The sequence below is a fragment of the Muscardinus avellanarius genome (genome assembly GCF_963383645.1).
Source record: "Muscardinus avellanarius genome assembly, chromosome: 4".
NCBI classification, from domain to species: domain Eukaryota; kingdom Metazoa; phylum Chordata; class Mammalia; order Rodentia; family Gliridae; genus Muscardinus; species Muscardinus avellanarius.
The window spans coordinates 132,930,683-132,956,672 of record NC_137789.1 but is presented as its reverse complement, the minus strand read 5'-3'; the positions used below and the strand labels follow the sequence as shown (position 1 = coordinate 132,956,672).

Here is a 25,990-nt window from a genome sequence, read left to right as displayed (position 1 = left end):
TAGTTCACTTTGTATCTCACTATGATGCAGAATTACACTCCACCAATAAAACGTATTTTTTAAAAAAAGGTCGATTCAACCCTTACATATTTCCTTTTCTTTACTTCCCCTGCTTAATATCGTGCTTCCAAACCCTTGATTCTAAATGCACCTTCTCCTTTTGCAGAACAGTAGGAAAGAATCTGAATTCCGCCCTGCAGGCCAGCTCCACTGCACCTCACGGGCAGCTGGCACAGCAGCCCACACAGGCTGCTAGAGCCCCTAGGAGAGCACTCCTAGGGGCTCTGGGTGCCGCAGGGCTCCCCAGGGCCGTCTGTTCTCCCCCTCCAGGCCTGGCCGGCAGAGCCCTTCGAGAGGCGAGAAGGAAGGCCACGGCGGGCGGGCCGCGCTGCAGCGCGGCGCCTCCTGATTGGCCCGGGCGCCGTCGGACTAGCCCGACGGCCGCTGATTGGCTGCGCGAGCTAAAGCGTAAACGGCGTGAACCAGAATAACCCCGAAGGCCGGGTTCGTAGCCGATAGTAACCCGGGTGGGAGGTGCGAAGGGCGCTCTGCCCCTGTAGCTTCTGCCCAGCTGGGACCCTCCAGGTCGGCCCAGGCCGAGGGGCGGGGCGGGGCTGAGAAGACCTGCCGGAGGTGTGGGGGGCTGAGTAGGGCTGACGGCCTCCGAGCCAGGCGGCGTCCTCCCACCCTCTGCCAGTTGCTTGGGAATTTAGTGGAGCCTGAGGGTGAAGACGGAGATGCGGGAGTTGCTAGGACAGTCGTTTTGTGGAGGCCAAAGGACGACCGCAGTGGGCGGGACTTAATGACCCCAGGCACCCGGCTGCTGGCCTCCCAGCCCCTGCTCACTGCCCTGTTCCTGCAAAGGGCAAGAAGGGAAACTGTGGCCTGGTGAAGCTTGCGTTTGGAGGTGCGGCTTTCCCCGCCTTATGATGCCAAGTTTCTTCCCGGGCCCTTGTCTTACTGAGTTGAAGAATGAAATCTAAACGAGCAAGCAAGCAGAGGGGTAGATCAGCCCCGGAGGCCTTGGCCAACTTCAGTGCCCAGCCAGGCCTTCTGGCACTGCCCAAGTGTAGTCCGGGCCAAGTAGCGTCAGTTGCCCATTGCTTTCCCCGCAAAGTCCAGCAAAGAGCTTAAAGCTCGCACGCAGGGGAGGGGTCCAGAGAGGTGATCCATATTGGTGCTGAGCATAGGGCTTTATATACATTTAAAGCCCCTTTGTGTAGACATTAAAGATGAAAGCGCCTGGTTTTCATCTTTTTTTGTGTGTGTGGTGGTGGTGGTACCGAGGGTGGAACCCAGGGACTTTTTACCTACGGGCTATACTCCCAGACCTATTTTATATTTTATTTGGAAACAGGGTCTCACTAAGTTGCTGAGAGCCTCACTAAGTAGCTGAGGCTGGCTTCGAACCTGTGTGCTCCTTCTGTCTCAGCCTCGCAAGTGCAGGGATTACAAGCGTGTGCCACCACACCTGGCGATCATCTATTTTTTTTTTTTTTTAAAACTCGGTTCTTCATCTATGGCTGTTAATTCCCAGTTGAGACTGTTTCACATGTTCGTTACCTGGTCTATTATAACGATAGTCCACAGGTCTGTGGTGGTGTGCATGGATCTTTGGTTCTTGACATCTTGGCTCCACTCCACATTTAATTGTTTCTGTTCAGGTGGGATGAACATGAAGAACCACCTTCCTTCTTAGTGGGTCTGGATTTTGTTTTTCTTAACCTTTATCTCCTGGGAGTCCCTTTCTCTCACTGCCTCTCCAATACCTGACTCCTCACTGCTAGCCCAGGGCAAGGTGGGCCGGTGGGGACAGTTTACTTGTACAGGGGGCACGGGGAAGGGACAGATGCGTACACACCAAGAATAAAGGCTGATGCTCATACATATCATGGGAAAGTTTAGTACCAAACAAAAAGTTGAACAGAGTCAGCGTAGGACAGACGTTCCACTCCCAAGTATGTGCCAAATGGACGCAAACACCTTCTCAAGGATATGTCCACAACGGTTCATAGCAGCACTATTCTCGCTAGGTAAAAGAGGGAACAACTCAGGCGCTTATCGAGAGATGACACAATAAGACAGCTCTAGTATGCACATGCAGTGGAATAGCAATCAATAAGAAGTAACGAGTGCTGATCTGTGCTACAGTGGGGAGGTACAGCACAAAGCATTATGCTGAGAATGAAGACAACACCGAAGGTCATATATCTTTTTTTTTTTTTCTTTTTTCTTGCGGTACTGGGGATGGAACCCAGGGGCATTTTACCTCTGGGTGACACCCCCAGCCCTATTTTTTATTTTGAAACAGGGTCTCACTGAGCTGCAAAGAGCCTCACTAAGTAGCTGAGGCTGTCTGCAAACCCCGATCCTCCTGTCTCAGCCTCCCAAATGCTGGGATTACAAGTGTGCGCCACCACGCCCGGCAGATACGGTTGCATTTTTGGGAAACAGCTGGTATAGGTAAACCCATAGAGACAGAAAGCACATTGGCTGTTAATAGGGGGGAAGTTGGAGTGAGGGTGGGTATGGGATTTTCTTCGGAGTGATGAGAATTTTCAGGAAATAGAGGCGCTAGTTGCACAACACAGTAATTATACTAAATGCCACATGATTGTTTACTTTCAAATGGTTACTTTCAGCTGGGTGTGGTGGTGGTGCATGCTTGTAATCCCAGCATTCGGGAGGCTGAGACCAGAGGATCCTGGTTCGCGGACAGCCTCAGCTACTTAGTGAGGCCCTTTGCAACTCACTGAGACCCTGTTTCAAAATAAAGAATAAAAAATAGGGCTGGGAGTGTAGCTGGGAGGTGGAATGCCCCTGGGTTCCAACCTCAGTACTGCAAAAATAAATAAATAAATAAATAATAAAATGGTTACTTTGGTGTTGTGTGAATTCCACTTCAAATAAAATGTATGTACGTCTGCAATGAGCAAACAAACGGAAAGGAGAGTCCTTCTGCCAACCAGAATTCTCTTCATAGACCCAGGAGCGATCCTGGATCTGCCGCTTTGCACATTCATTTGCCTCTTTCCCCTCCTTTCCTCTGGTTGTTCGCAAAGTTTTTCAAAGCCTGGCCTGGCCTGGCCTGGCCTTGCCCTGGCTACTCCTCCCTGTGAGAAATGGTCCGGACAGAAAGAGCCGCTTTGGTCCCTCTGAGAAGGTACTTTTCTGGGTCCAGAGCCACAGTGAGTCACAACAGCACACACTGCCCCTTTGTGGCCCCTGCATCCAGGGGTAGCAGGATGGGCAGGGCGTGTGGGAGAGGCCAACCTGGATTGCCAAAAGGGCAGGTTTCTGCCTCCAGCAGGCCCAATGCAGAATCTCAGCTCCTTGTAGTCTGTGATTAGGGTTTGTGACGTTTGCTCCAAAGTCAGTGTTCACGAACCAGCTCTTTGTCTGTGACACATAAAGTTAACGACTGGCCCCAGAATAGGATTCCCACTACCTGTGACATTTCTACAGTTTGTAGCAGAGACAGAACTCAAAAGAAAACATGAGGTCTTTTACTGACTGTTTCAATGCATGGAGACATTTCAACAAAAAAGATGCCCTGCAGGAACTCAGAACTTCACGGGAGGGTGGAGCATGAGTGGAAATAACAGAGGAAAGGTCAGGCCCACTTTCATGGTGGAGAGGAGGCTTAAAACTCAGGTGTGGTTCAATGTTAAGATGGGTCAGGAGGTGGAGTGAGTTGTGTTCTCACAGAACACAGAAGCCTTGGGTAGTTTGTGCCCGAGTTCAACTCCCTGCCACGGCCAGCCAGGGGGGAGGGCTCCTCCACCGGGCCTCGCCTCTGAGTGTAACTGGGTATCAACAGCAGGTTCTTGTGTATAAGAGAGACTCGGGCCTGTCTCCTTCATCCTCTGCTCCATACTCAGGAGAGTCAGCAGGTGAGGTCACCGACCTGGAGCCAGAGCACAGGGCCACTACTCACCCCTCACAGCTAAATTCAGGCAGTCACAACACCTGCTCCCGGGACAATGAGCTGAGTTACCTTGAGCATGCATGCATATAATGAAGACATATATGTTCCTTCGTGTCTGACTGCTTGGCTTCAGAATAATGTTTTCAGTGTCTATCCATGTGATATCATGTATCAGTACTTCATTCTATTTTTTTTTTTTTCCGGTACTGGGGATGGAAATCAGGGGCATTCTACCTCTGAGCCACACCTCCAACCCTATTTATTTTGAAACACGTCTCACTGAGTTGCAAAGGGCCTCACTGAGGCTGTCCTCAAACCACAATCCTCCTGTCTCAGCCTCTCAAATGCTGGGATTACAAGCCTGCGCCACCACGCCTGGCTCTACTTCATTCTTTTGTATGACCAAATGATACTTTATTCCATGAATATGCCACATTATATTTATGCATTCATCTATTGATGGACACTGGATTGTTTTTAATTTTTTGTTATTATATAATGGAGCTAATAATGTTCACGTACAAGCTTTTGTGTGACATGAGTTTTAATTTCTCTTGGGCATAGCCAGAAGCAGAATAGCTGGGGTATATGGTACCTTTATGTTTTTAATCTTTTCCAATTATATATTCCATAGCCATGTGTAAAAGTTACAGATTCTTTACACTTTCACTAACAGTTGTTTATACTGGGATTTTTGGCTTTTTATTATTATTACTATTATACCCAGTCTAGTGAGTATGAAATGTTATTATTATTACTTTTTTATTACTACTACTACTACTACTACTACTACTACTACTACTTACTACTACTACTATTTGGTACTGTGGATTGAATCTAGCTGTATTCTATCTCTGAGCTACACCCCAGCCAGCCCTATTTTAATTTTCCATCAGGGTCTTGTTAAGTTGCCAAGGCTGGCCTTGAACCTGTGATCCTCCTCTCTCAGCCTCGTACTCATTATGGTTTTGATTTGTATTTCTGTTGATGGGTAATAATGTTGAGCAACTATTTATGTGGTGTTGGCCATTTGCATATCTTTTTTGCATAAATGTCTGTTCAAATACTTTATTTTAGATTTAGTTATTTGTCTTTTTGTTGTTGAGTTGTGTTACTTTTATCTTTTGAGTACAACTTTCTTGTCAAATAAGTGATTTGCAAACATTTTCTCTCATTCTATGAGTTACCTTTTCAGTTTCTCAATAGCATCATTTGGATGCAAAAAAGTTCTTAATTTTACATTTCAAATTGTATTTTATTTTGCTGCTTGTCTTTTGCTGTCACAGCTAAGAAACCATCGTCTAGTCTAAGGTGATAGAGACTTACAGCCATGACTTATCTTGAGTTTTATAGCATTTGCTGATTCATTGGATGTGATATTTGTATATGGTATGAGGTAGTGGGCCAACACTGCTTTGCCTGTGGATATCTGGTTGTCCCAGCAACATCTGTTGGAAACCTATTTTTCTTCTTGTTGAATTGTCTAGGCACTCTTGTCAAAGATCAACTGATTCTAGATGGATGGGAATACACTTACATTCTGCATTCCATTCCACAGACTTATGTGTGTTCTTATGCAAGGAGTGTACCATATTATCTTGATTGTTGTCCCTTGGAAGTAGTTTTGAAATTAGGATGTGTGAGTCCTCCACACTATTGTAAATTTGTTTGGGTTATTCTTGGTCCCTTGAGTTTACCCATGAACTTTAGGATCAGCTTGTCAAATTCTCTTTAAAAAGGAGTCAGCAGCGGGGCATGGTGGCACACACTTGTAATCCCAGTACTTGGGAGGCTGAAGTGAAGATACGAAACACAGGTATCTGGAGGCAACATACAGGCGGGTTCAATCGAAGGGGGAAAGCCAGGTGTGGACAAGGAATAGAGGTTGGGGAGGAGGTTTGAGGGCCGCCTGCTTAAATGGGATCCTGGTTCATGGGACACAAAGTAGAGATGTGGAAGGGAAAGTACAGTTACAGGACAACTGAAAAATATTCTGGCTTGAACATTTGTAGCAAAATAAAAAGGGAATGGGTAGAAAGCCAAATTTTAATTAAGAAGAAACTGTTCCGTCAACTTAAGGTCTGGCAAAGCCTCAGGGTGTACGACCTTTGGTTTGGACCTCTGGGAATCAGTGTGAGCCCTACACCGTAGTAACTTTGAGGGTGCAAGGCCAGGGGAACCTTAGACCAGAAAGTGAGGTGAACTGGCAGAACGGGTTCTCAGAGCTCATAGAAGCCTAGGTGTTGGTCAGGGAGGCTCCTGCTGGAAAATGGCAAAAATTCTGCCCACTCTTTTCCACAGAAAGATTTTCAAAGAAGTAAAAGCTGAAAGTAAGAAAAGAAAATGAAACTCATAATTTCCACCAGATGATCACGAAGCCCTCTCTACTCAAGGAACTGACCAAGCTTCCCTGAGACTGTGTTTTCTTCTTCCTTCCATGATCCCAGGAAGCCATCTATTCTTGGAGGCGAGGGCTCTCCTAAGGCAGGGGAGAGAGAGCTGGGCGGTCCAGCCCGGGCAGCAGGGGAATCACTGCTCTTCCAGGCAGTGTTCCTACAGCTGCCCTTAGCCTCTCCCAGGATCTCTATCTTGGGACCGTGTGACCACGTGAGACATTGGAGACCTGGCATTTCCCCAGGCCAAGGTGCCAAGTGCTGGTGAGTACTTTGATTTAACAACAGCCTCCTCCTTTCCTGTTGCCCGTAATGTAACCTCAAGTTACCCAGAGGAAGGTAGGACAGGTTACTGGGGTATGATTCAACCTTTGTACTCCCCACTTTTTTTTTTTTTTTTTTTTACTTTTAAAGGTGCAGGATATGTGTAGAGTCATGGAACAAAAAGACAGGAGAATATATCACTGCCAGAAAGTTCCTAGACATAGGACAATCAAATTTCCTTCACTTTATTAAAAAAAAACCACAAACTCAGAGCAGTACATCTAGCTTCAGAGCTAATATTTACAGAAATTATTCCAAATTATTCTTAGGTCACAAATAATTAATAGCCCACATAAAGGGGAGAAAACCCCATTTAGGCCAGGAAAAGGCATCCTGCATACATTTCCATGGCAATGAGTATTCATTCTCAAATTTCATCTGACTAGTTCCACACCACTCCTCCAATGGACACATTCGATCTCTTGAGAGAACCATGTAGACTCATGATGGCCTCCCATACGCTGTGCCAAGTTCACGGTGGACACTGCTACTGTAAGAGTCTGCAGGATATAAAGATTCTTTTGCTGAGGATCCCAAAATGCTTAATAAAAAGCTTTAGTCATTGGGAGGCGGAGACAGGGCGGGGCTGGGGGGATTGTGGCGCAGGACAGCCTTAGCTACTTAGCGAGACCCTTTGCAACTCAGTGAGACCCTGTTTTTTTTAAAAAAAAGACTCAAAGCCAGGCGTGGTGGCACACGCTTGTAATCCCCGCGCTTGGGAGGCTGAGACAGGAGGATCGCACGGGTTTGAAGCCAGCCTCAGCTACTTAGTGAGGCTCTCCGCAACTTAGTGAGACCCTGTTTCCAAATAAAATATAAAATAGGTCTGGGAGTATAGCCCGGAGGTAGAAAGCCTCTGGGTTCCACTCCCAGGGCACGAAAAAAAAAGACTAAAAAATAGGACTGGGAGTGTAGCCTGGAGGTATAATGCCCCTGGGTTCCATCCTCAGTACTGCCAAAAACCAAAAACAAGTAGCTTTAGTCACACTTCAAAACTGCCCTTTGAAGTAGGTCAGTTTTATTGCCCCATTGTGTGTGTGTGTGTGTGTGTGTGTGTGTGTGTGTGTGTGTGTTGCTGGGGATTGAACCTTGGGGTATTCTACCTATAAGCTATACCTCCAGCCCTTTTTATTTTATTATTTGGAAACAGGGTCTCACTAAATTGCTGAGGCTGACTTTGAATCTGTGATCTTTCTGTCTCGGCCTCCCAAGTACTGGAATTATAAGTGTGTGCCACAATGCCCAGTCTTTTGCCCCATTTTATTTATTTATTTGCAGTACTGGGGATGGAACCCAGGAACATTCTACCTCTGAGCTACACTCCCAGCCCTATTTTTTAGTCTTTATTTTGAAATGGTTTCTTCTGAGTTGCAAAGGGCCTCACTAAGTAGCTGAGACTGTCTGTGAACCGCGATCCTCCTGTCTCAGCCTCCCAATTGCCCTATTTTATTTTATTTTTGGTGGTACTGGGGTTCCTAGAAACCCTTCTACCTCCAGGCTACACTCCTATACCTATTTTATACTTTTATTTGGAAACAGGGTCTCTTTTTTTTGGGGGGGGGTACTAGGGGTGGAACCCAGAGGCTTTCTACCTCCAGGCTATACTCCCTGACCTTTTTTATATTTTATTTGGAAACAGGGTCTCACTAAGTTGCTGAAAGCCTCACTAAGTAGCTGAGGCTGGCTTCGAACCTGTGCGATCCTCCTGTCTCCGCCTCCCAAGCGCGGGGATTACAAGCGTGTGCCACCACGCCTGGCCCAATTGCCCTATTTTAAAAGGAAGAAAAGTGAGGCTCATTATCATCAAGCAACTTGCCCAATGTTATGATTTCAGTGTGTGTCCCCCAAAGCTTATATGTTGGAACCTTAATCCCCAGTGCAGCAGATATTGAGTGGGACTTTTATAAAGTGATTAGCTTAGGAGGACTCCAAATGGATTAATGGCCTTATCTCAGGAGTGGGTTGTTATAAAAGCAAGGATCACATAGCAAGTCAGTGGCACAGGAGAGACTGACTTTAGTCACCAGCACAACAGGGTCACCTTGCTTTGCTTACTTCTTAAACTAACTCATTTGACCTACATCGTAGAGACTACACTGTGGATAGCAGCAAACCAAAGACAAAACTTTCCGTTCTCAGCGCTACCACCATTATCTCATGTTTCAAAAGAAATAAATAAATAAGATACATTCAGATTAGGCCTGCCTTTCATTCTAATTTGAGTACCTGAGAAAAACAACCTTAAGAAAAGTTTCCAGTGAAGCCCAGAGGGGAATCCTGCCAACCTCTGTGCAGATGAGCCTCAGCCAGACTTCTTTTGCTACTGGAACTCCTGCAGGCTGTCAGCAGTAAGAACTGCTCAGAGGGAGAGAGAGCCCTGGTGTTCCCATGCAATGGGAATGAGAAAAGGATGAGGCGCCCCAATCAGGTGACAGCACCTCCATAGGGCAAGGACTGTTAGAAATTCACTCTTTGAGACTTCAAATTAAGCCGGGCGTGGTGGCGCACGTTTGTAATCCCCGTGCTTGGGAGGCTGAGACAGGAGGATCGCATGGGTTCGGAGCCAGCCTCGGCTACTTAGTGAGGCTTTCGGCAGCTTAGCAAGATCCTGTTTCCAAATAAAATAATAATAAAAAAAAAAGGTCTGGGAGTATAGCCTAGAGGTAGAAAGCCTCTGGGTTCCGCCCCCAGTACCACCAAAAAAAAAAAAAAAAAAAAAAGACTTCAAATTAAGCAGTAGAAGAGTGGAAGGTGATTAGGGGAGGGAGGTGGGGCAAGAAGAGGAAAGACTTGAGAAAAACAGTTCAAATAATCCTATGTACATTCCTGAAACTATCAGTACAAATTTCAATATTATGAATCGGAGGTGGGCGCACTGGCGCACGCTTGTAATCCCAGCATTTGGGAGGCTGAGAACAGAGGATTGTGGTTCCTGGACAGGCTTAGCTACTTAGTGAGGCCCTCTGCAACTTAGTGAGACCTTGTTTCAAAATAAAGAATAAAAAGAATAGGGCAACGCCGGGCGTGGTGGTGCACGCTTGTAATCCCCGTGCTTGGGAGGCGGAGACAGGAGGATCGCGCAGGTTCGAAGCCAGCTGCACTGGCATAAGAGACCCTGTTTCAAAAATATAAAATAGGCCTGGGAGTGTAGCCCAGAGGTAGAAGGGCTTCCAGGAACCCCAGTACCACAAAAAAAAAAAAAAAAGAATAGGGCAGGGGGTGTAGCTCAGAGGTCGAATGCCTCTGGGTTCCATCCCCAGACCCGCAAAAACAAACAAACAAAAAAACTTATGAATAGGGCGGGGAGGGAGTGGGGCAGGATCCAGAGGAAAATGTGCTGGGTGCTATATGCATGTAGGATTCTTTCTGTCACACAAAACCTCAATGTGATGTATGATTACAGTGAATTAATAAAAGTATTTTTGTGTGTGGGGGTACTGGGGGTGGAACCCAGGCTCTTTCTACCTCTGTGTTATACTCCCAGATCCTTTTTATGTTGTATGTGGAAACAAGGTCTCACTAAGTTGCTGAGAACCGCACTAAGTAGCTGAGGCTGGCTTTGAACCTGTGCAATCCTCCTGTCTCAGCCTCCCAAGACTGGGATTATAAGCGTGTGCCACCATACCGGGCTGAAAGTATGTTTTTTAAAAAAAGAAATATACTCTTGGTAAGATTAGTGTTTCTCATTAATGTGTCACTTAAGGCTTAAAACCTTGGAAATAGTTTTCTGATTTAGCCAGTGTGTCCCTACCTATACATCTGCATAGGCTCTGGGACCCTCATCCTGAGGTCTCCATTTCCATTTGTCCAGGGACATGACATGGGCTAGGTTCAGTGAACAGGATTAGGAAATAAAAAAGAGAAACTTGAGGGTTTTTGTCATATATAATAAAACAGATATATGTCTCTGGTATAAATTAAAACACATAAGAGACATTTCCAGGACTGGCACACTGGTCGGCAGGGCGGATCTACAGTAATCTTCTGTGGGGTTCTTTTGTGCTTTAATGAACAGCTCAAAGACAAGGCTGCCTTAGTGCAGGCTGTTCCTTGCAGCCTCTATTCAATTAACACAGGAACACAGGGCCTGCTCCCTCCCACCATTGGCCTCAAAAGTGTACAGAGCATTCGGTATTGTACGCTGCCAACCCTAACAGAGCAGAGCCAGGCTCTGCATTGGTGATGGGAAACAGGGCCAGGAGAGGTTCCAGGTCCTTAAAACATAGCTGATGTTCAGCTAAAGTTCATGAAATCGTAGATCCCGCATCTCAACCCAAGATTTACAGCAGGCTGACTCCAAATTGGGGCCTGCTTTCAATGTGAGATGTTTGGGAACTTGCCTGTGAAACCCGTCCGGTTTTTTATGCTTCCAGAGAACTGTTTTCTCTTCCTCCTCCTAAAAGCATGATACTGATGGCTGCCTGCTCTGTCAGGCCAGGCCATGTTGCTGAACACTCAAGGGACACTGAGCATGCCCTGAAGAGACACAGCACTAGTGCCACGAGCCCTGTGTCTTCAGGGGAGGGAGCTGCCTGTGCAGCAGAGCCTCGCTAAGCACAGGAGGCTGCCTGTCCAGGGAGGGCAGAAAAAGCCAGGAAACCAAGAGCAACAGTGAGAGAGAGGGGCGGATGCTGTAGAGTCGGGAATCCCCAATCAGGGCTGTTAGATGTGCGCCCCACCTCCAGTGCAGCCTGACACTGAGGCCGCAAGGATACAGAGCAAGAACTGAGTCAAGAGAAACAACTGCGAGGAGCGTCTCCTCAATCTAAGGGGAAGCTGGAGCCCAGGCATGCCGGAGCACGCGTAATCCCAGCACTTGGGAGGCTGAGCGAGGAGGACTGCAAGTTCGTGGCCTGCCTCAGCTACTCAGTGAGATCTGGTTTCAAAATAAAGAATAAAAAGTAGGGCTGAGGGTGTTGCTTGGAGGTAGAATACCCCTGGGTTCAATCCCCAGTACTGTCAAAAAAAAAAAAAGGAGACTGGGACAAGCAGGGCTAACATTAAAGTTACTTCATCAGGATGCCTAAAGACTTAGTAACTTTCAAACTGGATGTGTGGTCAGAGCCCTTCCTTTGGAAAGTGATCTCTTAGGAGCTGCCTACAATCCCCCCGCCCACTCACCCAACCTCTCCATCTCTGCTCCAGTAGTGGAGTGAATAGGCAACTCAGATAATCTCCTCCAAGTTGTTTTTTTTTTTTTTAAACATTTCAGCAGAATGCTTTATTGACTTTAGTGAGCTGTTAATAATTACCTACAATTGTCCCTCACTGAGAAAAAATGTTTGATTAGAAACTTAAAAATATTTTATTGGTGCACTGTAATTGTATATGATAGTGAGACGCAAGTGATACAATACCATATGCAGGTTACATTATTATTAGAGACTTTTGACATTTGTGTACTTGAGGCTCTGGGCTGAAGAAATGTTCTCTCTCTCTCTCTCTCTCTCTCTCTCTCTCTCTCTCTCTCTCTCTCTCTCTCCTTTCCTGCAGTAGTTGCCTCAGTGTTACAGCTCATCTACAAAATGTGTATCCAAATTTCTACTTACTGGCATTGACTTCTGGACAGAAACAAACTTCTTTGCAGCATTTTTTACATCAGCCAAACCAATTGGCTCAGGTGGTTGGATAGCAGCATGTAAGAATCGGCAGCCAGAACCTGGGACCTGACTTCTTCCAGGAAACTCTTGGAAGACCCCACTGACATTAGATATCCAGCTGTCAGTTTGTTCTTGGCACCTTGGACATCTGCATTGGTAAGATTTCTCTGAGTTATCATTCTTACTTGGTCATATGCAGCCTTGAAAATATATCTCCAGCAGCTGCAGCCTGGGAGATAGTGTGAATACCAAAGAGTTCAGAATCCATCACATGGCGGGTGATTTCCTTTGGTGATAACCTGGTTTAGAAGCTGTTGGCATTGCGGTCTCCTCATGTCACCAAGGACATGCTGAAGAACACTGAATGCATTCGCTTCTGCCACTCCTATGGCAGTGCTACACCAGCAGCTTAGAGAAGACTTATCTCCATTATGTTCTTCAATTTCAGATACATGGTACTTGGCCTGTGCACTCGATAAACCAAGCCCACCTCTCATGCTGCAAAAGTGTTCAGCAACTTGCTTTGGAATAGGATAACTTACCAGTTATCTTCTTGCCATTCTTGCCCTTGTAAAATGGTCTTGAGCCATATAGCAATGTAACTCCTCTCATGTCGCTTTTCTAAGCTTATTTCCGGGACAATACGGGGAATTAGCCTGGGCATTCTAGAAGCAGCAGCATGAAAAATTTCAGTAACACGAGCCTGTCAATTTTGAACAGTCACAACTTTGTCAGTCCTTCCTCAGACTGAAGGGCAGTTACTTCCCAAAGATGAAATTCTGGTGCTATCGTGACATTGAGCAGGAATTCCATTAGAGTATCGACGTGTATGCCATATTCTCCCTCACTGCAGTTGCATGTAATTTACTACCAAATACTTCAATTCCGTGGGTTATCTTAAAAGGTGAAACACTTTTTATAGTCAAACCAGATGCAAGACACAGTAAATGAGAAGTTCCTAGATTGCTGGAGTCCTTCTATCCACTGTCTGCTTTAATGAACCAGCCACTTCTTGATGCAGGAACGCAGTTTTCCAGAAATGTAATCACCAAACCATTTGGTAATTTGGTAGCATATTGAGGGTATGACGGAACTTCTGCAGGGACAGACATAGCTTTAGCTTTAGGGGAAAATTTGAGGGAATAAAATCTTGAGAGGCCCTGTCTCTGGATAGTAGTTTCATGTTTCAAGAGTTCTCTAGGCCAGGCGTGGTGGCGCACGCTTGTAATCCCCGCGCTTGGGAGGCAGAGACAGGAGGATCACGCAGGTTTGAAGCCAGCCGCACACGCTGGCTTAGGAGACCCTGTTTCCAAATGAAAATGTAAAAATAGGTCTCGGAGTGTAGCCCGGAGGTAGAAGGGCTTCCAGGAACCCCAGTACCACACACACAAAAAAATAGAGTTCTCTAAGCTGAGTGTGGTGGTACACGCTTGTAACCCCAGCATTTGGGAGGCTGAGACTGGAAGAACATGGTTTGCGGACAGCCTCAGCTACTTAGTGAGGCCCTCTGCAACTTAGTGAGACCCTGTTTCAAAATAAAGAATAAAAAGAAAAATAAAAAAAACAGGGCAGAGGATGTAACTCGGAGGTCAAATGCCTCTGGGTTCCATCCCCAGACCCACACACACACAAAAAAGTTCCGTGATCTGAGGCCCCTGGTGGATTACAGGAAAATCAGACGGTGGCAGAATTCCTTCAAGTTTCCTTGGCATTTCATTTTCAAAGGAAAATTCCATAAGTGGAATATTTTAACGTTCCATTTGTGTCTATATATGTTTATGTTTGACCAATTCCCCCGGCTAAGCTTTTTTCCTCCCTTTTTTGGTATCTGGAAATGCCATAGAAATCCTTTTACTCTGAGGGCAGTGATGAGTGTCTTGAGGAATGGCACAGCAGAAAGATCAAAGAGCTGATGAGCAACTCGTGGAATCCTGAAAACTGCGAGCTGCTGCATTTATCAATTCTGGACACATCCCACCTGAAGACTTCATCTATGAAGCAAGGTATCTCCTTGTTATTAGCAAAGAATCAAGCCTTTCTCCAGGAGTCCACTTTTACTATGTAGGGCCTGCTTCTTTGTGCTGCCAGGGATTTGCTGCTGTGGTCCAGCATCACCAAGCTCCATGACTCAGAGCAAGACGGACAGGAAGTGTACTGTGTGGAGGGGCTGGGTGTCTTTTTGAGGCAGGATCTGGTCCCTGCAAGAGCTTTCTATTCCCTCTTTTCCCATTTCTTTATTTGGAAACAGGGTCTCACTAAGTTGCTGAGAGCCTCGCTAAGTAGCTGAGGCTGATTTCGAACCTGTGCGATCCTCCTGCCTCAGCCTCCCAAGCGCTGGGATTATAAGGTGCGCCACCACGCCCAGCTCTTTTCCCATTTCTAAACCATCCTTACTTATGAATCCCACTATGCATGCTAACTCTCTCCTGCCAGTCTGCCTGCTTTCCAAGCTGTGTGCCAAATATATGTATTTTTTTTTTTTAATCCCATCTTGCAAAGCTGGGACCGAAGAGAACGGGCAGGGGACTTCCCAGAAAGTTTTATTATATCTCTAGGTTGAACCACCTACCTAGAAACTCAGAAGAGATCAAGGAAAACATTATCTGGGCAAAGATTACTATGTTGAGACTCGTAAAGTGATGTTCCGGCTTTGGAAGACGGACATAGACCCACGAGTGACCAGCTGTTTCCTGGGAAGTTACGAGGAAGAAGAGAAAGAAGGTGACAGCACAGTGGAAACAGAAGAAAGATGATAGGAGAAGAAATCAGTGTATCAGCCTCGTATCATAATAGTGAGTCCTTTCTTTTCAGTAATCTTTTTCAGATGTTCAAATTTATTAATAACTTTTAAAAACTGACACATAAAATTGTATCCATTTATTATGTACAACATGTTTGGAAGTATATATATTGTGGGGTGGTTAAATCTAGGTAATTAAAATATTTATACTCCAAAAAGTTATTAAAGCTTTCACATTTTTAAAGAATACTGTACTGGAATGGGTTACGGGTCATCTTTAGCATCCTGGTAGCATTATTCAGTAGTGAATGAATAGGACATTAAATCTCTGCACAGCTGGGTTTTGAGAAAGAAACTGGACAGCCCCAATTCAGGCACTCTTGTAGCTTCCATCTCCAGTTCTTTTAACCCTGGCCATGACGGCCGCCTTGGACACCTTCTTCCTGTCATAAGCCAGACCGAGGGCCGCCATGCAGTCGATGAAGAAGGTGGTGAGGTTGATGTGCCAGCGGTACTCGCTGGCGGAGTAGTCATAGGGGAAGGCGTGGTGGTAGTTGTGGAAGCCCTCGCCTGGAACAAAAGCCAGAAGAGAAGTTAGGGAGCTCGGCGACAGCTTCCTTCCTGATCTTTGCACACCTCCTACCAGCTGGGTACCATGAACCTCAGAGCAACATGCTGTTGTTGAATTAATAGACAAACCCAGCAGCCTCTTCTACTCTGAGACAAAGAGACGCTCTTGAAGACACCTTAAGCAATGAATCAAGAGGCCCTGGTTGTCTGTGGCTACCAGGGAGCCTTTGTGGCACAGAAGTTTCTCTGCTGGGAAAGAATTTTACGTTGGAAAATGCAAGAGCTTCAGTAAATCCTGGCTGGAGACCCGCAGGTGAAGAGAGAACCTGCAAAGGCGAGTGCTTCCTGCAAAGGCGAGTGAGTGCACACCCCAGTGCACTGCGCTCCCTGTGAGCATGGGAGGTCCCAACTGGCAGTGGTAGCCAAAGGCAGAGGAAAGGAGACCCAGGCAGGGGCTGGAGATTCCTCAACCACTGCTGATTCACAGTGAGCTGCTCTGCTTCTAATTCTCTGAGCTTCGACCCTGAGCAGGCAAGGAATCCTTGAAACGAAACCACCCTGAAAATATTTAAAGAGATCCGGCCCAGCCTCTGAGATCCTAAGAACTGTAGGCTGAGTGTCTAACTGTGCTAGAGTGGGGAAAAATTGGGGATTCAGACAACTTCTGTAACTGATAAATCTTCAGCTCTTGGCAGGACTCTGCTTTCTGAACAACTTCCAACACTAACAGTACTGAGCCTTATCAGACCCGGGGAAAGAATAGCTGATAAGAGAGTTTGTTGGACCCTTTGTAGATAAAAGCACCTGCAAATAGAGCAGGAATGATATGAATAACAAGCATGCTAAGGAAGTCCTGCCAGGCAAATGGCTCTAACAGAGCATCTCCACCCTGTCCCTGGTGTGGGGGGGTGGGATAATGCTGCGGCTGCGGGTGTGATGACTTTACTTCCAAACATGATTGCACAGTAAGGCTCTGAGTGATAATCACCACGTCCATAGGAATTAGATTTAAAATGGACTCAGAGACCAACAAAGATGCGGGGTGGGGCGGGGGTCAAGGGAGCATCAGGGGCAGCAAGAGACACCCGAAGGAAGGCTCCAGAAGAAGGCCAGCTTTGTCAGAGAAGGTGAGCATGTGACAGTGGGGAGGTAATTCAAGAAGCAGAAGGATCAGAATGGCAGGAAACTGAGCTGGAGGAGAGCAAAGGGGGAGGAGAAAGAAAGGGAGGAGCAGGCTTGGAGAGGTGAGTGACAAACAGGAGAAAGTAAGATGCTGGCAGCCACTATGCACTGACACAGGCTAGACATGGGGAAGCTCAGGAAAATTCCACTTGCAAAACAGGATGCATCTCAGTCTAGATTATTCCAATTCTATGCAAATCTCAGAATTGTACAGTAAAGCTGATTTACTTCGAAGATGGGTCAGAGTAAGAACATGCACAGTGCTAGAAGTTTCCTGAAAGGAGTGGGAATGTTGCAGAAATCCTGGAATAATCTACCCAATGCCAATTAGGGTGGAAAAGAGGAAGTTTATTATACTGGTGGGCCAGAGTTAGAATAGCTCCTGAAAACCTCTGGCCCTTGAGCTCCATGTGAGCTCCCATTTGCGACAAGTAGTGGAAGCAGGCAGGAGGGCTTACAGGAGTTGAAACATGACAGTTAGCGATTGCAGGATTCCCCAAGGAAGTTGAAGGCAAGAGGGGGGAAATTTCTGAGCAGGTGATTGACCTCTGTGACTTTCTATAAGACTGGATATGACCTTTACCTATCTATAGGTAGTTGCCTGGATTCTGCAGGCCACTTATCTGTAGTTGCATTCTTTTTTATTTTTATTTTTTTTATATTTTGTGGTACTGGGGATGGAACCCAGGGGCATTCTACCGAGCTACACCCCCAGCCCTACTTTTTATTCTTTATTTGGAAATAGGGTCTCACTGAGTTGCGGTGGGCCTAAGTAGTTGAGGCTGGCCACAAACCCACGATCCTCCTGTCTCAGCCTCCCAAGTATTGGGATTACAAGTGTGAGCCACCACACCTGGCTTGTAGTTACTCTTTTGTGAGTACTGGGTGTGGGGGGGGGGTAAGTCTCAGCCTACCACTTTATTGGCTTTTTTTTTCTCCTAGCACAGAAAGATGTGTGGAAATAAAAAAAAAAAAAAAAGATAGGGAAAAAAGCTTTTAATATAAATAGCAAGTATGACCTGGATTGAGAATGCACAGAAGATATTAAAGAGAACAAAGGAAGCGTCGCGCAGCGTTATTCTTAGACCTATGAGCAGGGCGACTGCCGAGGGGCTGCCCGGAGAACAACAGCTGTGATGGCGGGTGAGAAGCGGCCCTGGATCTGCTCAGGAAAGAGCACCGTGAAGCCTTGGTCAAAGTCTGCACTGACGTGGAAAGAGGGCAAATCAACAGTGAAGACAGACAGCAGAGCTGTTTCCTTTCTTCTGGAAATCGGGACTGAAACTGCAGAGACAATTAAACTTAAGAATACTCAACATCAGATCATGACGCAGGAACTTGTGATGAAAACATCTACCCAGAGAATGGTAAATTCAGTACTCATTGCAGGTGGCACTTAAAGATTATTTTACAATGTAAAATCAAAAGCATTATTATTTTTCCTCCCTTTCCATTTTACATAAAAGTTGTTGCCTGGTTCTCATAACGGTTTCCCAACACATTGCACCCTAGTTTTACAGTAGGAGAACTGAACTACAAAGTGGTCATAAACACAGGGTTCCCCTGGCTCCTAGCCCAATACCCTGACCAGCAGACTACTAGATGTGGTCATGTTAGGAACTGGCGACTTACCCACAGCTCCCAGAGACACCAGGATGTTCTCCCGAGATTCAATGTTCTTGTCATACGGGCGATACCCGTAGAGGTGGGCAGCGCTGTTCACCAGCCAGGTGACATTGAGCACCACCGCGTAGCGCAGGAACGTGGCAACGTACAAGCTGTGCAGAAAGGTCTCATCCCAAAAGTGCCAGGGCACCAGGGTGGGCAGGATGAAGCACATCAGCAGGACAGCGGGCTTGTAGTACCTACGTGGGAGACGACAGAGAGTCTGCGGGGAGGGGACTCGCACACCTCCCTGGACCACGCACTCTCGCTGGGCCGGCTGGGCCTTTCCTCTACGTTATTGAGCATAATTGGGCAGAAACCAGCATGAGGGAATGGAACAGAAAACCTTTTCAGTTAATAATAGTACCTCACTCTTTAGATGAGGCACTGTGGATGCATTAAGTGACTGTTAGGATCACCTCGTGAGGAGCCAGGGGTAAGGATCAGAACACCTGTCTCCTGACATGAAATCCTTTGGTATTTTTCCCTGGACCATAAGGCTATGCTGGTTGAAAAGGTGAGGGTCAAATCTCACACTCATCAGCCAAGCTCTGCTGCCTGGGCTCGTGCCCATCAGGGTCTTGACACAGTCTGTGTGAGGGGCCTGGCCTCCACTCCCAGAGACCCCCGGATTCTTTGCCCGCTTTCCCCTCAGGAGCCACACTGCGTGTCCTTGATCCTGCAGGTCTGTCCTTCCTGAGGGAGGCCCTGTCACTCCTCACTCTCGTGCACACCAGGCCCCGACCGTGCGAGGGAGCTGACTGCCGTGTCCCACAGCAGCCATGTTTGTGACTCGCATGTCCCTGCTCCCCTGCCTCCAGTCCTGGCTCTGCTTCCCCAGCCTGGGTCCCGCCTGCTGTCGAACCCGTGTCCCTGCCTCGCGTCCGTTCAGAGTGATGTCCTGAGAGCGGCCCCTCTGAAGCCCGCCTGTGACGGAGCCACGCTGCTGCAGAGGAAACACTAGTGGTTCTGGTCTGTGTCTAGGACTTACAGGAATGGTATCAGTCTCTGCAGTCCTCCTCTGGCTGCACACTGCACTTGGCAGAAGGCTGTCCTTCCCGGGAGGTGGAGGCCTTGCCTCAACCTGTCCTTTCTGCCCATGAAAGTCTGTTTCCATGGACGGATTCGGAAGTTACTTTGTTCATAAGAAGCTCTTTCCTGGGGTCTCCACTGGGCAATCTCCCTCCCTTTGCACCTTTCATAGTACAGATAATATTCTGCTTTGTATAGTGGTTGTTTGGGTACAGAGATTATTCTTCCAACCCCCAAGAGGACAAAAAAAAAAAAAAAAAAAAAAAAAAAAAGAAAAGAAACCTCTTAGACTTAGCTACATTCATTTTGTACAAGATTATCCTACGAAAATGAGCATTTGTTGCATTTAATTGGTTTCATTAAGATAGTTCAGAGAGGGTCTGGAGGGATGCTTAGTTGCTGAATGCTGGCCTACCATGCCTAATCCTTTAAATCCCAAATTTTCTGTGTGTGTGTGGGAAGGAGGAAGGGAGGGAGGGAGGAAGGGAGGGAGGGAGGGAGAGAGAGAGACTGAGACTGAGACCGGGGATGTAACCCAGGGGCCTCCTACCTTCGAGCTACTCCCTACTTTTTATTTTACTTTGAAACAGTATCTCACTAAGTTGCTGAGGTTGGATGTGATCCCTGTCTTAGTCTCCCAAGCATTAGGATCACAAGCATTAGGATCACAAGCATGCACCACCACACCTGGCTCCAAATTTTCAAATCTATGTGTATTTTAGTAAAATTGATACAAGTGTTCTAAAACAAATTTGAAAGAGTTTATATATATATATTATTAATTATTAATACAATATTAATATAATTATTAATATAATATTAATTATTCTTATGTCATAAACTATATTTGAGTTTTTTTGTGTGTTCTGTACCTGTGATGATGGGACCAGATGGGTTAAGACCCTGAGATTGATCTCCAGTCCTGTGCCCTCCCATTACAAAGATGGCTCAGAGAAAGACACAGGGTAATCCAGTATGCCCTTGGACCTGTGGGATCCTAACTATTAAAATTTATATGACTCTGAACTTATGAACCTAGTCATTCTCAGTTCCTATTTTATGAGCGACTGATTGCAGGGGCTCAATCCCTGGGGCCAGGGCCACATCCCAGCCCCATCCGCCCTTCACTCACCTCCTCTGGAACATCACCAGTTTCTCAGCCTTGAGGTCAGACATATCCAGCGATCTCCCCTTCTCTATGACGGCTGGGTGTTTGCGCACAAGCAGCCAGCCCACGTGGCAGAAGAAGAAGCCACGTCGGGAGTTGTGCGGGTCGGCGTCTGTTTCTGTGAACTTGTGGTGGGCGCGGTGATCTCGGGCCCACTCATAGACATCGTTCTAGAAGGACAGAGAAGAGGAAGGCTGGCCTGAGGACGGAGCCCTCCCATGAGCAGTGCAGCGCTGATGTCCTGAGGGCGCCGGACTCTCAGCACCACCTCAGAGTCCCCTGGAATCTAGCTCCAAAGGAGACGTGGAGAGCATGAAGAATCCTAGGGCGCTGGGCTGTGGGGCTCTCTACCCTCGTGTCTTTGCAAGCGACAGCTCACCCAACCCAGCGATGGGGCCAGCGTGAACTCATGACCATGACTATGTTTCCAAAGAACCTCTGGATTTGGCTGGCACTCTTTACATTCTTTCAAAAATGCACCAACATGTCTCTTCCTCCCTTTGTCCCACAAAGACAACATCAGAAGCTTTCAAGATCTAAGTTGCTAGGGCAGAGATCATTACGCATGTGAAAGAAATTAGGCTAAGAAGTTGTAAGCACCTCAGACATTGCCAAGACAAAGGAGACTAATATGGTTTTCAGTTTTCCTCTCGCTGCCAGCTAAGCTTCATGTCATATGCTATCCTGTGCCCACTGCTGTCACATAGTAATTACGAGCGCCCCTGTCCCTTACTGCCATCCTTCTGCCTATTATAAATTTAGCTTGTCTCCACTGCTACACGGTGAGGCTGGGAAGTGCTGGTAAATAGCACAAGCTAGGGATTGACTTATTAACCAATCACAATAGTTGACTCAGTCCCAAATACGACCAGGTTGGTCTACACGGCCTCTCCACAACTTTGTGTACTCATCAGCAAATTGGGGATGAAAAATAGGGCCATCATCCCAAGATGGTTGTGAGGACGAAGAGTAGAGTGCCCGGGACAGTCGTTGCTATACAAGTGTTGCTCTAATTACCTGAAACAACAGAGTGCCTAAGCGTGTGCGGCACCAAAGAAACTGTGGTGGGGTCCGAGGATTATCTCCTTAAAGCACAAGTTTATTGTCCACTATCTGCTCGGGAAAGCAGGTTCAATGCTGGGCTTATGTGATGTCACCCCTTATGATCAAGGGCCACAACAGCCGCGCTGTATGAGAACACAGGAACCTTGGAATAAAAAAAAAATCCTATATACCCCAAACCTTTCCTATTTTCTCACTCTCTTCCCAGTGACTTTGAAGTATCCATGTTTGATGGACCCATGCACTGAACCCACACTTGAGGCGATTACGGGGGACCAAAAAGCAATGGCTGTCCTGCTGGGGCTCCTCTCTGGGTACGATCCCCTCCAGTTTATCCCGGATCCTCGGCAGGTTGGAGACACAAGAGCTGAGAAGCACCAGCCTCTTACCTGGAACGCCATGGTGTCAGCAATGATCAGGAAGAGCCGCAGGGGCAGCCGCGCTTTGTAAGTGCGGTGACTCCACAGGCGATGAGCTCCCGCAGTGATGCCCAGGACACTGATTAAATAGCACAAAAATGCTGCCAGGACAAGACAGTGGGGAAGTCACCAACAGGCACACTCCACAGGAAAAGCATCTCCCAACTCTCCTGAGGCCAGAGCCTGTGTCTTCCTTAGCTCTGAGCGAGTGTCGGCCTCCTTCAGCCATAGAGATGCTTTGGCATCTGAAGCCTCACAGCTTTCACCACCTGAAAGATACCAGCACTTCCAGCCTCTCCCGGTAGCAATGGAGACAAGCTACGGAGTCCCAGGAAATAGGAGGCAGAACAGCAAGAGAGGGACTAGGGCTCTCACCACTGTGCCTCTCTGCCTTTGTCAGTCTCCAGGAGGATAATTCCTGGTCCTATCTCCTGGGCTTTCAGCTAGCCTTCTCTGAGGTGTTCAGGGACCCTAGCTGCTCCCACAGAGCTCAGGACTCACGAGCAAGGGCTTTCTGGAAATAGCAGCCAAGGTGGTCTGCAAACAGCCAAACTGCTAGAGCCTTAAGTTGTAGAGGACACACGTGATGCAGAGCTGTCTACCTGCCAGCTCTACAGCAGCATTTCAGCATTATAGAAGGCAGTGAGGCCAAATCGGGGAGACCGCTCTGCACACGCTCCGACTTGCACAGCGGCTCAAGCCTTTCCGCGGGTGTTGGTATTCTCATATTCACTGCACCCTCGAATGGGGTGGGTTAATAATACCACATCTGACAGGTAAGGAAATACAAGCATTTATTGGGGATCGCAGGGCTAAGCAAACTGAAGTGAGGTTTGAGGCTAAGGTTTTGTGTCAACAAACAATTCTTGTTCAACCTCTACCATCCACAGAAGATTTGTGCCCAGTTTCTGCAGCGGTCCTTGGCCATGTCCCTCTCTCTTCCCAGACTCTCCCTGATAAGGCTAATTCAAGACCATGCTGAAAGATGCTCAGAGCTGATATGGGAACACTGCAATGCTGTCCTGCCTCAGTGCTCTGGACCTGCAGCAGGAGGCGTACATAGGATTCTAGAGGGGATGAAGGGCGTGCTGGGGTGCCCATCTCTTCTTGTGTTTGGCAGCTCAGGGAGAGGGGGCTGAGTCCTTGGGAGGACTGAAAACAATGTGGCATTCTGGTGGGGCAGCTGGAAACAATGGATCCTCAGGGGCCAAAGAATACAGTTTTGGCATGAGATACCACACATTGTAACAAGTCCTGTGTTCTGAGGCCAGAGATGAGTTTAGTAAATAGTCTCCATTCCTCTCTTCCCCTACCTCTTCTCCCTATCCTCTTCCTCCTATAGGGTCCCCAGAAAAGCCATAGAGCCAGCGACCGTCCCAAGGAAAGTGCTATCCAGATTCCCCCAGAGCTGAGCTTGAGGCTCCAGGTGACCTGTGGCTTCCAACCCATGTGGTGACTGAGATCTTAGCAGGTATAGCCTCTGCCCACACCTGTGCCTGGAAAAAGTACAGCGGAGCCAGGGCCCTGCAAACACCAGGAGGAAAGAAAGGACTTTGGGCAAAGCAGGAGAACTCAGCTTGGAGGCGGGGAAGAAACTCGGGTTGTTTCATGAAGCCCAGAGGATCCTGGAACATCAGCCCTGAAAGCCGATGCGCTCCCATCTTACCAGGGGAGCAGGGCAAGAACCCAGTGCCTATTCTATTTATACCTGTTGGTCTGTCAAATAAAAGGCTCAGGCAGTTAGACTTGTTATCTCCTCCGGGGAAGGGCTGTTAGTGCCACACTGATGGGAAAGCAATATCTCATAGTTCTGCTCACAGAAGTAGTTTTGTCTTTCAGGCTCCAGTATTGCCAGAGATATCTCTTCTGCCCTGCCCTAGACAGCGAGGGGCTTCTGCTCTATGTTAACACTACCTTTTTAAAGTGCAGTGAGAAACGTGGAGTATTCGCTTAAGATGAGGGGACCCACTTACCCCAGAGCAAGGTGTAGACCTTGGAGGAGGGGACCAGTGTGAGCCCAAACAGGGCTCCCACGTGCAGCAGAGCCATGAGGATGATGTTCCTCCAGACATACTGGAACTCGGGCTTGGGGCCCTCCGCATCCTGGTAGCTGGGGTCATAGATGTCCTCTTTCATTTCCGGGCGGATGTCTTCCTCAGAGGCCAGGGGTGTCTTCTCCAGCTTCTCTCCTCCATTCTGCAGGTTCTCTTGGGAAGGCTCTGAGATGGTGGTGGTGGTCGTGTAGGTCCTGGAGACCTGCAGGAGAGGAGGAGAGAGTCAGAGGGAGCAGAGGGGGCAGCAGGGGGCTCTGCTCTCTGATGTAGTTGGGGGCTGGGGCAGCACAGGCACAAGCCTGCCCCAGGGCCCAGGGTACAAGGGGGTGGTGTGTGCCCCAAGATGGAACGGAGAAGTTTCCAGAAAGTGTGCAGATTGAATGGACCTGAAATTTTAAGGTGAAGGAACAGAACCAGAGAAAGGATCAACACTCGCACCCCCAGAAACACTGCATTTTTTTTTTTTTTTTAGTTTAAAGCTTAGGAAACAAAATAAAAACAAAAAAAAAAACCCTAGAAATGGACCAACCAGAATACAACCCAGACCCCCCCCCCCAACCAACCGAGGGCAGCACAGTCGGGGAAGCCGGCCCAGTCCTCCCAGGCTCTCAACTCTCCCGGGCAACCCTCGCCTGGAAGCCCGAAGGCGGCGGGCCGGGGGCCCCTCCCGGGACGCTTACCTCCTGCAGCAAGTGGGCGGGCATCGCGGCTCCGGGTGCTGGGTGGCGGGGCCCGGGCTGCAGCTGCGGAGAGGAATTCGGTGCCGCCGAGTCGGAGGGCGACTTGGGCTCCGGGGCCGGCTGTCGGCGCGAGCGGTGGTGTGCGCGCTGGGTGGCTGTGCGGCCCGACCCGCTGTGCGCGGCGTCCCGGGCTGGGTATTTAAAGGGTAGAGCGGGTAGGGGATAATTGTGGCTCTAATTTTCTCAGGTCCCTTATACCCGCTGCCAACTAGGGGCAAAGTGCGCGGAGGTGCCAGGCCGAGGAGGCTCGGCGTGGAGGCCGAGGGCGGGAGCGGGAGGCCCCCGGCGAGGAGCGCAGCCTCAGGGCCCCGCCGGGATGCTGCGGAGCGCGCCCCGCCCGCCAGCCCCGCCTCTGGGGAAATGCTAACGAGGCTCCCGCAGGCCGCGCCGCCATTGGCCGGGGGGAATTTGGTGCCACCTCATCCTGCGCCGCCATTGGCTCGGCGCAATCTGCAGTTCCTCCCGCCGCCGGGTCCTGCTTCCCTCCCTCCGCTCGCCGTGCACACTTCTCTTCCTCGGGCGGCGGGTCCTCTGCTTTGCTCCCCGCGGGCTCCGGGTGCCCCGAGATTTCTCTCTGGAAGAGGGAAGGATTTGGCCCGCGCTGGGGATGCTCACTCGCCCAGCCCTGGTCCCCACTGCACGGCGAGTGCGTGGCGCTGGGGAAGGTGCCCGGGGACTGTGGGGGAGCCACGCGGCGCCCCCCGCGCCCCGCGCCCTCCTGCCTCGCCAGTCCCGCAGGCGTGTGGGAGCGCAGACTCGGCTTCCACCCCGAGACGTGGGGCGGGCGGTGCAGCACCTCCCCCCAGGCCAGCGCCCGGGCCAAGGCCGTCCCCGCCCCCACCTCCAGGATCCTGCCCCGGGATGCCGGGAGCTCTGGCCACACTAACACAAGGACGTCCGTGCTGCAGTTGTACCCGCGGGCAGTCCCGGGCACGCTCCGCAGGGAAAGGCCCTCGCCAGGCACCCGTGGGCACTCCCAGGCCCAGGCCCACATCCCCAGGCACCGTTTTGAGGTTCTTCTGATTGTCCTGTTGGAATTTGGAGTCTTCTACAGGGAGGAAGGCAGAGAGCCGCCACAGGTGTTCCTCCCAGCAGCAGCCAAAGGACTGGTAC

At 48.6% G+C, this 25,990-nt stretch overlaps 1 protein-coding gene and 1 pseudogene across 3 annotated transcripts; both read right to left on the bottom strand.

Moving 5' to 3' along the window:
• Positions 1-12,853: 12,853 nt before the first annotated feature.
• LOC308262438 (cytochrome b-c1 complex subunit 2, mitochondrial-like) lies at positions 12,854-13,428 on the bottom strand (annotated as a pseudogene). Its single transcript has one exon. The product of its transcript is annotated as a cytochrome b-c1 complex subunit 2, mitochondrial-like (transcript).
• A 1,927-nt stretch (positions 13,429-15,355) lies between these two features.
• LOC308262577 (acyl-CoA desaturase 1-like) lies at positions 15,356-24,841 on the bottom strand (the record flags this gene model as incomplete). Of its 2 annotated transcripts, none has more annotated exons than XM_080695086.1 (6): positions 15,356-15,555; positions 18,370-18,602; positions 20,567-20,772; positions 22,054-22,184; positions 24,057-24,339; positions 24,812-24,841. In XM_080695086.1, 6 exons carry the CDS (start codon positions 24,839-24,841, stop codon positions 15,356-15,358), a joined length of 1,083 nt encoding a protein of 360 aa, XP_080551212.1. The 2 variants fall into 2 exon arrangements, with proteins under 2 accessions (XP_080551212.1, XP_080551213.1); XM_080695087.1 differs by having other exon boundaries at positions 24,818-24,841.
• Between the last annotated feature and the right edge of the window lie 1,149 nt (positions 24,842-25,990).